Below are 13,765 nucleotides of genomic sequence, written 5' to 3'. Positions count from 1 at the left end.
TGACAACCGGAACCGGCAAATTCATGGTTCGGTGACCACGCACAACGGCGGCTCCGTCCCGTTCAGCGCATATGCGAAGCTGATGGTAAGATTAATTTAAATGAAATATATCATTAATTAATTTGTTGTTGCTTATAAATATATTTAACTTGCAACCTTTTGTTTTCTTACAGGCTACGTCTCTTGGACGTGAGCCAAGTCCAATGGAGCTATTTGTAGAGACGCACGTGCGGAGTCAAGACCGCCAAAAGGGGGTGCAGCAGTACCTGGACAACCGTGCTCAACACTTTGTGGTATGTTCGTTCAATCATTTTATTTCGTAAGTTATTGTTTTCTTGAATTAAATATGATGATTTAAAAAAAAAAATCAAGAGACCTATAATAGCTGGTTAAGGGAGAGATATGGGGACAATCTTTCGACCCATCCGGATTTTGATCCGGATTTGTGGATGGAGGTCGGATCGTCTAGTTGACCCGATAAAAATCGGGTCTACGGGCTCTCCAACACTACGGCCGAAAACTTGCGATCGGCCCGTAGTGTCTCAATCGTTGGGAGCTCTCCATCAGTATCGAGCACCCAGTCAGAGGAGTTCATAGCCTTGAAACAACAATATTAACGTCTCTCGACGGATTATGATCAGCTCCGTCAAATGGTTATGGAGATTAGATCAAAGATGGGTGATGATCCATGTGCTCCTTTTTTGCCGTACCATCCTGGCAACAACCCGCCTCCTCCTCCTCCTCCTCTAGCTCCGCCGCTATTTTAGTTTATTTTTGTTTTTTAAAACATTAAATTTGTAATGAATATTTGGATGAATATTATTTAACATTATTTTTATATTTTTAATGTTTAATACAGTTTTATTTGGTTATTAAGTTTTTTTCCTGTTAATAAATAAATTTTTTTTAGTATTTTAAATAAATACTGACGGATTTCCAGATGGAAACATGCCGTCGATATTTTACCGAGACTTGCAAAAAAATTACCACCCATGCCACAATCGCCGACAGATATATTCCGTCGGTATTTTCCATTACTATTACCGACGGATATATTCCGTCGGTATTTGACAGGGAGTTCTGAAATATTTACCGCCCATGCCACAATCACCGACAGATAGTCCGTCGGTAAATACCGTTGGAAAAACAGACGGACTTATTCCGTCTGTAAAATTCTCGCGGGGAATTTTTTTTTGGCGCGCTTTGTCGTCTGTAATGTCGTCTATGTTTGGTTTTTTTGTATTACCGACAGAATTGGCGACAGAATGGGAAATTATCGACGATCCAAATTCCAACGAACAAATTCCGTCGGTGACACCATCAGTAAAAATATTACCGACGGTTCTTGTGCCTCACACCGACGAACCTAATCCGTCGGTAAAACTGTTTAATGGTGTAGTGTAATAACATAATGATTGCCTGCTGGTAGACACCAATAATCTATGTATCTAACTCAATCTTTAGCTATATGTTTTGTTGCTCTCATGTCTATGATCTAACTAGAGATAATATGAACAACAAAATGTGTGAGCATATATACCAATAAGAGGGTCAGAATAGGGTTGTACCTTTTTTAGCTCAGAGCAATCCCAAGCAAAGTGATCCATGTTTTTATAGTTATAAAATTTAATCTTGGTCATGTTCTTCTTTCTACTCTTACCTCTATGACATTTGGTTACTCGGCCAACTCTTGTTGCCATATTTGCAGCATCATTTTGTAGAGCTCCCTTTTGTTGTCCTTTGTGTTTAGGCTTGAATGCTCTACACCGTCTAACTTTAACTGCTAAAATTATAGTACAATTTACCTATCTGCACTCAAATCCAAGTTCAAGATGTTAACCAATATGATTGTAAGTCTTAATACCTTCATTATGTGTTAGCACCATCTTCATGTGGCCCTCAGAGGATTCAAGTAAGGATCTAATGACAACCTGAACTTGTTGTTCGTTAGTGATATTATTAATAGTTACTCACAACTCTCTAATCATAGAGTGCTTTAGGTCCATCATATATTCGTTAAACTTAAAGGTTAAGGCTCATAAACTAGTTGGTGTCATGATACCAAATTTCATCTTAAGTTGGTCTTACATTTCCTTAGCAGTCCAATGAATCTTAAATTCTTTAATTAGGTTATCCTGTATAAATCTTAACATAGAAAAGCATGCAGTTCTATCCTTACCAACCTATGCCTTATAGGCTTATTGGTCACACCAGTGTTTGATAGTTGTTCCTTGCTTAGGTTGGGTCATCTTATTGGTCAAGGTCTTTAATACCTCTATCTCATTTAAGAGTTACTAAATTTATCTACGCTAAATGTCATAGTTATTTCCATCAAGTTTCTCATCTTTGGTCAATTCAATTACCAAACTGTTGAAGGTCATTTTTATATTCATTGCACAATTTAAATTAGCCACATATCTTTCATTTTATTCTCAATCTAATTAGATAATAATTTTTTTTCTTACATAATTAAAATAAAAAATTACAACAGAAGCTAGTAATCCTCTCCTAATATGTAAGTCATAATATTATATCTTATTGACCAAGATTAAAATGTAGGGATTATTCCCTTTATCTGTAATATTCCATACATCACATTTATTCATTTTGAGTCCCATGTGGACTCTATTGGCATTTTGGCGTTATATGCGAAAATAATATTAGTGTAAAAACACATCCTTTTACATCCTTATTAAAATAAAAGGTAAAATGGTAAAATTACAACAATAATTTCTTATTACAGTAGATAAATAATTTATAAATAATCATGTTGCACTGATATTATGTCTATAAATTATTTTGGAACATCAAGATAATAATTAAAAAAATCACTTAAACAATCTAATGAATGCCAAAATTATGCAATGTTAGTTTCTCCATTCCTTTTGTAAAAAACACACATTAGTTAATTAGAATGCAAAAAAGATCACACTCATCTTTTAAGGGAGCGGATAAGGTCTTTCATCATATAGTGATGTAATTTGTGCTAATTTAGCACCACACATCAAGCAAATAAAATATAAAGCAAGCATAATAAATTTACCAACTCAAATCAAAGAGAACAATAATTTATGAAATTAGAATGAGATCTACTAAGGTGTAGCATATCAATTTTTTTTTTTCAATTAACACATTATTTTATATGCAAAAACCTATACAATTACTGCTTATAGGACACTACCTCGTCGATGCAAAGTTGGAAAGATCTACCTCCTACACAATTACCCGCTCCTTTAGACTTTGGATTTAGCTTAACAAAACTTGAATGGGATTCATTGAACATGCAGACATGTTAATTAATATTCATCATGTAAATTGGGTGGGGGCATGGACATTAAGTGCTTTTATACATATATAAGAGAGCACTACATCCCATGAACATCAGGTTCTTAATTAATTATGGCCCTTTTTTATATATATTTTAATGCCTTGAGTTGAAATAATAGTTTTAATAAAAGACTATTATAACCGGAAAAAAAAGTTCAATTCCTATTCGGTACAACCACCCATGGAATCCAGCAGGTGTGATTGTAATACAAATTGGGTTTTAATGACCATAAAAATAATATGTAAAACCCTTTTTTTAGTGTGCAAAACTCAAGATCGAACAAATATAGATCTATTAATCATCATATATTACTCAACAATAATCATGCAATAAACACGTATCAAAGTGAAAACAAGTATCAACTTGCTTCATGGTTTTTTAATCCTGAGGGGTGTAGCTTACTGGTCAGAATCTAAGTTTGTTTCCTAAAGATCACATGTTCGAGTTTCACAAATCTTAGGATCACTGAAAGCTTAAATGGTCGTCAACTTCAGGACCCGTGGGATTAATCGAGGTACGCGCAAGCTGACCCGAACACCCACGTTAATAAAAAAAAAAAAAGTATCAACTTGCTTCGCTACCACTATTGGTATAAAATAAAAATTGAATAAAAGGTTTTCTAAGAAGATATACCAGGTATGATTTGATCAAAATCTTCTTACTTGAATTACAAGCTCCTGTTCATTTGCACAAAGCAAGAATCAAACCAAACTCATTCATTGAGTGGCTACCGGAGCACCTAATTAACAAACATCAAAAATCCCTATAGCTTTTGATGTGCCAAAAGAAAACAAACAGAGATTTAGAGAGTGTTTATTTTTCATGTAATAAAAATTAGCAGAAAAGCTTTTTACCATAAAATTTATGTGGTATCTATATATATATATATATATATATATATATATATATATATATATATATATATATATATGAGAGACATGGGTCTCTAATTAGGACTCTATCAAATAAGAGTTTTAAATTAAATTTCAACTTGATAATATTAAGTGTAAGCCAAGTCCCTTTAACTAATGCCTATATGGACATTTATCAACCGGACCAAACTACAGGATGTTAAAAAGGGAATTTTCCCAATTAATCTTATAGTGTCCCATTCAATTATAGTCACTCATTCTTAAGTTTGTTGTAGTATTTTCTTCTTAATAGTTTTCTATGTATACTAGTAATAAAATGGAGGATCTTACTCCTCTAATGACATTCCACTTTCTAATTTTCATTTATATCCTCCCATATCTTTCCGGCCCTTATTTTATATATGTCCTATACAATTCTTAGGTTGTACAAAATCATGATACAATTTATTTTTGGATGATATGTTTATAAGTTTCATTGTGATGATTCCATAACAAATATTTCAATTTTTTTCATTATTGTTTGTTGATAGTATTTTTTTTCTTCTTGGTTCATTGAAGGGTTCTCTCATTTTGATGTAAAGTTACATATTATGATCCATCCTTCTTTGACTTATAGATCCAAAGAATTGAATTATGTTTTTTAAAATTTAAGTAAACTTAACCCTTTTTTTCCTCATTTAATTACAATATCAAAAAATAAACAAGCTTAGTTTTTAACCGACCATACAAATATAATCATAGATAACAAGCAATAATAGTAGAAAAGGAGAAAATACTCGAAGATCTTACTATAGTTTGACATTAACCGTCTACTCCACTCTTCAAGCCGTAAGCTTGAATTTCTACCATTAGTTAATTTGTCTTTTTCAAAGGTGAATACTCACCTTTTTATAATAACCATCTTTTTCCTAGATTAAAAATGAAACCTCTCACATGATCCTTTTCATGGGTTTCATATTAAAGCCAACACAATTTTTTTTCATGATCTTAAGATTGAAACCCTCATAATTGTTTTTTGCAGGCTTAAGACCGAAACCTAATCACTATAACTTAATCAAAAGCACATTACCAAATACCCAAGTAGTTAGAGTATCATTTACACTTTTACAGTATCTTTTACTCATAAGTAATGAAAACAACACTAAAAAGATCAAATTTTTAGTAAGGATTTAATCTAACTATTTTTAAGTTAAGTGAAGGGTGCAATCAATATGTAAGAGAGAATAATAAAAGTGTTTGCTTAAAGTAGTAAAAATATAATTCTCAACATCATATCAATGATTGGATAAAGATTGCATGAAGTTGTAAAGGTAAAATAATGGTCTTTTTATAATTGAATGTTAAACTAAAAGTTCAAAAGAGAAGAGCAGGAGGACAAAATTTTTGAATAAATGAGAGGTTTGTTATACTATATAGTTTGTACTAAATGATGTAATAAATATGATATATTGAGGCTAAATGACGACTATAAGTGTAAGAGAGCTTGTCTTGTTTGTTTCAAATGGTAAAAAAAAATGGTATGAAGTTTTAAATTCAAATTTTAAAGTAATAACAAGGTAAATACATCTCATACATGCTTTATATATAAGACAAAGATAATTTTTAGCTCATATGAAAGTACATGGCCGACCACTTAGCTAGAAGATAAGGTCATTTGTTGTACTAGAGGTCTTAGGTTTTATGTCTAGTATGATTATTTGGTTTACCGAATGATTTAAAATTTGTATCAAGTATGAATAACTTTTTTATTTATCAAAGGTCCTAGTCTTTGTGTATGGCATGGTTATTTAGTTATTTTGATATGTTTATTGAGTATATTAATTTGTTTTTAAGAGTCAAGTTATTATTTAAAAATATGTGAGTAATAATAAACAAGCTAAAGCTAACCTTAAAGCAAAAGATCTATCACTATGATTTTAATATTTGCGCAACTTCAAGACATATCAAAATCCTTGGGATAATGTTAATGATAATTAAAACTATAACAACATAAACTTAAGGCAATAATTAGTAGCCAATTAATGGTTTAGTTCATCAAAACTAGGAGTAATGGATATCATTGGACTATTAGGTTTCTTTAAATTATGTATTTTTTAAGCTTTATATGAATATGGAGTTTGAATATCATAAATGATAGGTTCACAAAATAATCTATACTAATAAAATTCATTCTAAAGCTGATAGAAACCTTAAAAGGTTGAGAATGATGGACTTAAATATCATGGATACCTATTAATTTTTTATTTTATTAGAATTAGAGAATCTTTTAATGCTTAAGTTATAACCGGTGATAAAGGAAAATTTTTTAAAAAATTATGTTGTGTGTGTGTTTACAAACTTAAAAATGATGATTGTATATGTTTTGTATTGGGGTTTAATGATATTTATACAACCTTAATCAATGCAATTGTGTCCATGTAAAAGATATAATGGTCAATATGCATGCTACATATAATTTTAGACTAGTTAGAGATATATGTTTAAAGTGACAACATGCCTCTATAAAAGTTGTTTGAATTTTGGGATTTATATATGGACTCTATATTATTGATGATGATTATAAGAACAAAATCTCTAAAGAACACATGACCAGAAGGCATGCCTTCATTTAACACATGCACGTTCGGTCCCATGATTGGTGACGAGTATAGATTTGATCTTGGGATAATGCATTAAAGGCTAAAAGATTGATCTTGAGATGCGTCTTGGCAAGTCTTCTAACTTGGAGGTGTTAATAATGGCTCCTCCTATGATCTAACAGATGGGTTTTGCTTTTTTGTTTTTTTTCTCTTCATTAATGTATATTCAAATAACTTATATGATAATATAATGAGAAGAATATTATTTATTTATTTTAAAAATACCATACATAGTCTACTTGACTGGACACCTAAAACCTTGTATCATACCTAGTCATTCATATCATACGAAGTTTTCTTTTCCTTTTTGTCCTGAATGATAATGTTTTTCTTGATGTATATATTTGGTCTGAAAGTTGATAACAAGTAGGATTTAGCTCATGATATAAGACAGGAGAGCAGACCAAGCAGACTAGTTCGTTAGCATCACAAAATGATTGGATACCCTCTCCAGTAGCATGGGAAGACAACAATATAAACTCCGCAATTCCTGGTCTCCTCTCGAAGCACACTTGTCAAAGATGTTCCAATAAATTCTCCACCTTTTTCTTGGAGAGCTCCAATGAATGAGTTCATCATGTTCGTTGCCCAAAAAACTAGCTCCCTTCAATAACGTTTTTTCCCTTCTCATTGCCTGATTCCTTCCCACCCGTGGGGTCCTTCAATTCCCTTGAAGGACCCTGTCCTCCTCCTTCACCAATCTCTCAGCTCCCTCCCAAGCTTTTATGGTTTTTGACGCAGGGGCTTGTAACGCCTGGCAAGTTGCATTTTGTCCAAGAATCCGTGGTGCTCTCATTTCCCTGATCAGAGGCTTTTAACGATCAAGAGATGAATTGCTTCTCGTGCTTCCAATCTCAGAAAAGCAAGAGAGAGAATGGGTCGCCAATGTTGTCTGGTAATATGTCCCTCAATTATCGAAAACAAGGTCAAATATTGGTCTTGAAATCTTAAATCAAATGTAATTAAATTCTGCGCTTTGTTCTTTTCCTTCACGTACCATGAAATGATTTATATGTTTATCTATTTTCCAGAAGTACAAGGTATTTATCTCACCCAACAACATATGTGGAAATTAGATAAACGGATACGTACGTACCAAGGGAGAAGAATACAGATTGATATTGTCCTAACGATAAAGATTAAAGTAATCATAGCTTTAATTTCCTATACATGTTGTTTCTACTGCCTTTATTTTTATTTTTTTTAACCTTGATTTGGTTTTAGGAGGGACTTAAAAATCAGCTTCATTAGACTAGAACCACCAGGGATTTGCACGTAACTACAGGAAAATTCATCCATTTGAATAGCGTCAGAAATGCATATTTAAGAGAGGTACAAACCATGGAAGATTTTTTAAAAGGGGCCAAAGAATAAGTTTTAAACCTAAAACTTGAGATTTTTTTTATTATTATTATTAATATGGATATTTGAGTTAATTTGTATGCATCTCGACTAATTCCACGGGTTCTGAAGTTAACGATTATGTAAGTTTTCAGTGGCCCTGAAAAAACTCGAACTCATGACTATTGAAGAGCAAACATAAAATTTGACGAGTTGAGTTACAATTTAAATCTTTTTTTTACATAAGATGGAGGAAGCCAAATGTAACCCTCATTATCTTTTAACGAATTTCGATACGTTCTTGAATTAATGAGTCATTCTTATGGTTTTAGTTTGGACTGTAATTGCCTCAAATTAATGACTTCCACTCGAAAGAAACTAACACTTGATTAATTTCCAAGCTTAGTTCGCGTGCAGGAATTGATCTTAATTCTCATGTTGTTTGCTGTAGAGATCAAGAAACAAAAACCCGGAGATGGAAACAAGATGGAGGAAGATAGAGATAATGTCGAAATAGGAGATATTGAGACCCAATCCTTCACCTTCCGCGAGCTTGCCACTGCAACCAGGAACTTCCGTCAAGAATGCCTGTTGGGTGAAGGTGGATTTGGAAGAGTCTACAGAGGGACCCTGGCATCAACCGGGCAGGTCATTGAGGATTTCAACTTCCGGTGTTTTATATAAACTGCATAACAAAATCTAGCTTACATTAATTTTCTGTTGTATCTGTTACTACTACTACTATTGCAAACATAGGTGGTGGCTGTGAAGCAACTTGACAGGAATGGACTGCAAAGAAACGAGTTTCTCGGTGAGGTCTTGACGCTTAGTCGTTTACACCACCCAAACCTGGTCAACCTCATTGGATACTGTGCTGATGGAGACCAGAGGCTTTTGGTGCATGAATTAATGTCAGGAGGCTCTCTGGAGGATCATCTCCTTGGTATTTCTCTTTCTTTTTCCCTTGGTCTCCTCTCTGCATTCAAACATAAATATGTGCACGTATATTCTTATAATCTGTAGTCGTTCTCTCACAAACTATCAAGATTCTAAGACGTCGCACGCATGCTGTGTGCACCTCACAAGTTTTCAAAAATATAATCCCTGTGTTGATCTCGATTCTCCCCATGCTTTATTTTTTAATGAAAAGAAAGAGTAAGTTTATGTTCAGAATTCTTTGTGCACGAGAATAGGTGTTAATGAGTACAAAATTTAACGAATTTGCAGATATAGCAGCAGAACGAAAGCCATTGAACTGGTTTGCCAGAATGAAAGTAACTTTTGGTACCGCTAAAGGACTAGAATACCTGCATGAAAAAGCCGATCCCGCAGTTATATTTCGCGATTTAAAGCCCTCCAATATTTTTCTGGATGAAGATTTCACCCCCAAGCTCTCTGATTTCGGACTCGCCAAGCTTGGGCCTTCTGGGGACAAGATGCATCCTTCATCAAGAGTGATGGGAACTTATGGTTACTGTGCTCCAGAATATGCTAGAGCAGGTCATCTCACACAAAAATCAGACGTGTACGGTTTCGGAGTTATTTTGCTGGAGCTCATTACCGGAAGAAGAGCCATAGACACTACAAAACCCATCGACGAGCAAAATCTAGTTTCTTGGGTTAGTAATCTAACTTCTTAATCATTCTTCATTAATGCATTCGATGTATTTGTATAAATCAGCTTCAGCAGCTTGTAATAATTTACTAATCGTTATATGCTTGTCATCAAGCAGGCACAACCGAAATTCAAGGACCCAAAAAAGTATCCAGATATGGCCGATCCACTTCTTAACAAGCAATTTCCCGAAAAAGACCTGAATCAAGTTGTTGCAATAGCAGCAATGTGTCTGCAAGATGAGTCATCAGCCCGTCCTTTGATGAGCGACGTTGTAACAGCATTAAGTTTTCTGTCAACAGCTACTGATATGCCTCAATTGATCCCTCCTTCAGAGGAGAAAGATGGTTCAGATGACGATGATAAGGCTAGTGATGGCAGTCAGAGCGAAGAGAGTTCAGATAACGAGGACAGAGAAAAAGAACATGATGGAGATACTTCAGATCACCATGATGATGAAAGTTCAGATAACGAGGATGGGGACAGTGACTGTAGAGATCAACAGACTGTTACCGGGAGCAGAAACTTCACCACAAGCAGCAGCATGAAATCAATGGATGACAGTGTTTCTTCCGCTCGTAAAAACAGCAGGAGATTGGAGGAGTTCACATCGAATGGTAGAGGATCACAATATGGAAGTGTTTCCTCAAATGGCGCTAGCAGCAGGAGTTCGCATTGTAATGCCTCTTTCCACCGCAAGAGCAGCAAAAAATCGAAAAATTCTTTGAGCCACAAAAGCAGCACGGGATCAAGACTGGAAGGAAGCACTGTTTCTACCAGCGGCAAAAGCAGCAGCAGCAAGTCACGAGACAGAAACGCTTCTTTAAGCTTCAGCAGCGGCCAGGATTTAGAGGATGAAGTTGGATCTGTGAAGTCACAATAGTAGCGGATCACATCAGCAAGGTATCACTTGATGGGAGTGTTTCTTCTTATGTACAGAAGGACTCACAGGAAGGAAGTAGACGCCGACAGCAACGCATCAGGTGAAGGAAGTCCTTGTTCATCGTGAAGATCTCAATCTCGTCGTTTTCCATCATTCTGCACATTAAATTAATTTGGTATTTCATTTCTTAGTTGAGAAAACAACACCCGCAGAAAGGTTTTCTTCTCTACTCTTGTGTATGCTTATTTTTAATGGACGTTTTCAAGTTTATACTTACCAAGGGATGATTTCATTAGAATAAAACCCTACTACACCCACAATACAGTCAAGAAAAATAATAAACCCAAGCGGAACTGGAAAAACTTGGCCTCTTTAATATAGAAAAAAAAAAGTTGTCTAATTTTTCTCTTGATATATTAGTTGACAATTGATACTTATTTAGGATTATTTTTTTCACGAAAAATATCTTTCGTGATAATATTTTTCAGATTTTTCTGTTTGTTTTTTGAAAAATATTTTCTTATGTTTGTTTTTGTAAAATATTTTAAAACAATTTCAAGCTGATATTTTTTTTTAATATTGAGGCGATAACATATTAGATAGATCTTGACTTTACGGCTTAACTCGCCAAACTCGCGACTTCGATCATGGACTCCGCTGGGTTTAACAACATTATTTTTTAAACTATTTTTTATTTAATGATTGGATAACAAAATAGAAACTTGCAAAATTGAACATCAACCAAATATCAAGATATTTGTTTGAAACTACAATAATCTTATAAAAAACAAACCGAAACACATTATGAATAACAATTCAAAATTAATCAAATATTAATAGATAAAATTGATTAAGAAAAGCCAAAAAAAATTCAATTGAAAAAAAATTAGAAGATGAAATAAAAAAAACTATTTGATATTTTTATTAAAGCCGACCTAGCGGGTCAACCTTGAGAACTTTCAACCCAAATCCATTCTTAGCTCAGGTTTAAAATTAACTTGCATGAGAGGTGACTTTACATGACCTGATTGACTTGTTGAGTTCAAAAACAATTCGGACGACCGATAAAAGCATAATTTGACCTAACTCAAAAAAAATCTCAAAATAATATCTTTTGTTTTGAATGTTGAGGCGGCAATATATTGAATCAATATGGGCTTCACAACGTAACTCAAAAAACCCACAATCTAGATCATAGACTCCATTGAATTTAAAAACTTTGATTTTAAGCTTTTTTTTATTTAATAATATGATAACAAAAATAGATACTTGAAAAAATTGAGCACCAACTAAATATTAGAATGTTTGTTTAAGACTGTAATAATTTTATAGAAAGTAAGCTAAAAATACATTATTATGATGAATTCAAAATGAATAAAATGTTGATGGATAAAATTAAATAAAAAAAAATAAAAATAAAAATAAAGTACTTAACTGTTAATAGCAACCATAAACATGTTCAGTTGTTCTAGCGGGTAGTAGCAATTATAACAATGGTATAATCTAATAATAATAATATGAGGGAAAGACTATGCTCTTTTTTTTTTTTTTTGTTCATTTGTTATATAGACATTTTTTAAGGAGAAATTAGGTAACTGAAAGGTCAACGCATTTTATGATGTTTCGTTCCTAAGCATATGAAAGATATTTGTCATCTATTTCCTTGGCTAGTAAAGTCTATCAAAGAACTTATTAATTTACTTCAACATTTTAATTAATTAAATATGAATTGAAATTTCAAACATAACTGCGAAATGAAAAAAGAAAGAAGAAAAGGACAGTGAAAATTAAGAACAAGGGAATCAATAATTTTTATTTTTTTATTAATTTCAGAAATGAAAAACTGGAATGAGAATTAAAGAAATACACTTTCATTTCTATAGAGGCATATATTCAATTAATTAAAATGTGTAATTAAAATAATAGCTAAGTGTTCACTACACCTGATCAAATACAATGGATTGAGATTCAGAGTTCGAGTTACTGATTTCACTAATGGAATCATTGCATAGAAAATTCTCATTGCAGATGACATGATTTTCCTTGAAATGTAAAAGCTCATAGTCGAGGTACGTAAAGCATCATATTCCAGGCATGTCACAAGAAGGAACTTGTCTTCAATAAATGCATATAAATTCTCATATTGGAACATAATGGGTAGCAGATTAATAATAATTTTTTAAAAAATATAAAGAATATTAAGAGTATAGAGAATATTGGCTTGGGTCTGACGTCCTAGCTTTAACCCAACACGCGTAAGCAGTTTTTAGAATAAAAAATAAAAAAAGTAATACTTTTATGATCCTTTAAACATTTACAATGTGATGATTTACAATGCACAATACCAATGTTTTAAGGACAAAAAATTGCACTTTTTCTTTGGTAAAAACTAAACTTGTCAAGAGCTGTCTTATTTAAAGGAAAGGCTCAGCCTAGACACCGAGTCGGGCTTCCTAGCCAAAGACTTAAGCCCACAAACAAAGTCTAGAAACAATAAAGAAACACTAAAGATCAAATAGGTTTTTTTGCTTAAATTTGATGAAGGACACAATAAATAAACCTAGAACTATAAGTTCGATTTCAAACGAGATTGCACAAAATTAAAGGTACAGAATCATACACCAACATCATTGAAAAAAGGTTTTGGAGCTAGATTATCACAATAATCCAATAAAAGTCCCGATTATTCGATTTTATACAAAAAAAAAAAAGGAAAGAAAAGACAAAAACAAATATCAAAAGCTACAAAATCTATGTTTTAAGTCATGAAAGTCTCAGATTAAAGACCTAACAGTATGCACGCATATGTAGGAACCATCAACCTACCAAGAAAGCATGAAAATCAGGAACCTAAAACAATGTTCAACGGATGAACATCAACCCAGAAATGCCAACAAACCTAGAAATGTCTAAAACCCAAGAAAACACTAAGTCCTGGCAGCAAGCCTTAAACCAAATCAAAACAACCTCAAGAATGCTTGTATTGACCTACTAAGACTCTCTAGAACATGTAAGGAACCAAATAGAAACAAAAACAAGTATTCAATCCAAAATCATAGAAAGATTAGAAGAGCACATCCTAGGCTA

The 13,765-nt window shown here is 33.1% G+C and overlaps 1 protein-coding gene across 2 annotated transcripts; it reads left to right on the top strand.

Moving 5' to 3' along the window:
* The first annotated feature begins 7,388 nt into the window (after nt 1-7,388).
* LOC112325288 (probable serine/threonine-protein kinase PBL25) lies at nt 7,389-10,954 on the top strand. Of its 2 annotated transcripts, XM_024591353.2 has the most exons (6): nt 7,389-7,734; nt 7,871-7,983; nt 8,632-8,828; nt 8,937-9,123; nt 9,408-9,799; nt 9,914-10,954. In XM_024591353.2, exons 3-6 carry the CDS (start codon nt 8,667-8,669, stop codon nt 10,676-10,678), a joined length of 1,506 nt encoding a protein of 501 aa, XP_024447121.1. In that variant the 5' UTR covers nt 7,389-7,734; nt 7,871-7,983; nt 8,632-8,666; the 3' UTR covers nt 10,679-10,954. The 2 variants fall into 2 exon arrangements, with proteins under 2 accessions (XP_024447121.1, XP_024447120.1); XM_024591352.2 differs by lacking the exon at nt 7,871-7,983.
* Nucleotides 10,955-13,765: the final 2,811 nt, after the last annotated feature.

This window comes from Populus trichocarpa, chromosome 19, assembly GCF_000002775.5.
Source record: "Populus trichocarpa isolate Nisqually-1 chromosome 19, P.trichocarpa_v4.1, whole genome shotgun sequence".
NCBI classification, from domain to species: domain Eukaryota; kingdom Viridiplantae; phylum Streptophyta; class Magnoliopsida; order Malpighiales; family Salicaceae; genus Populus; species Populus trichocarpa.
The sequence above is the reverse complement of the archived record's forward strand: the minus strand, read 5'-3'. Positions and strand labels throughout refer to the sequence as shown.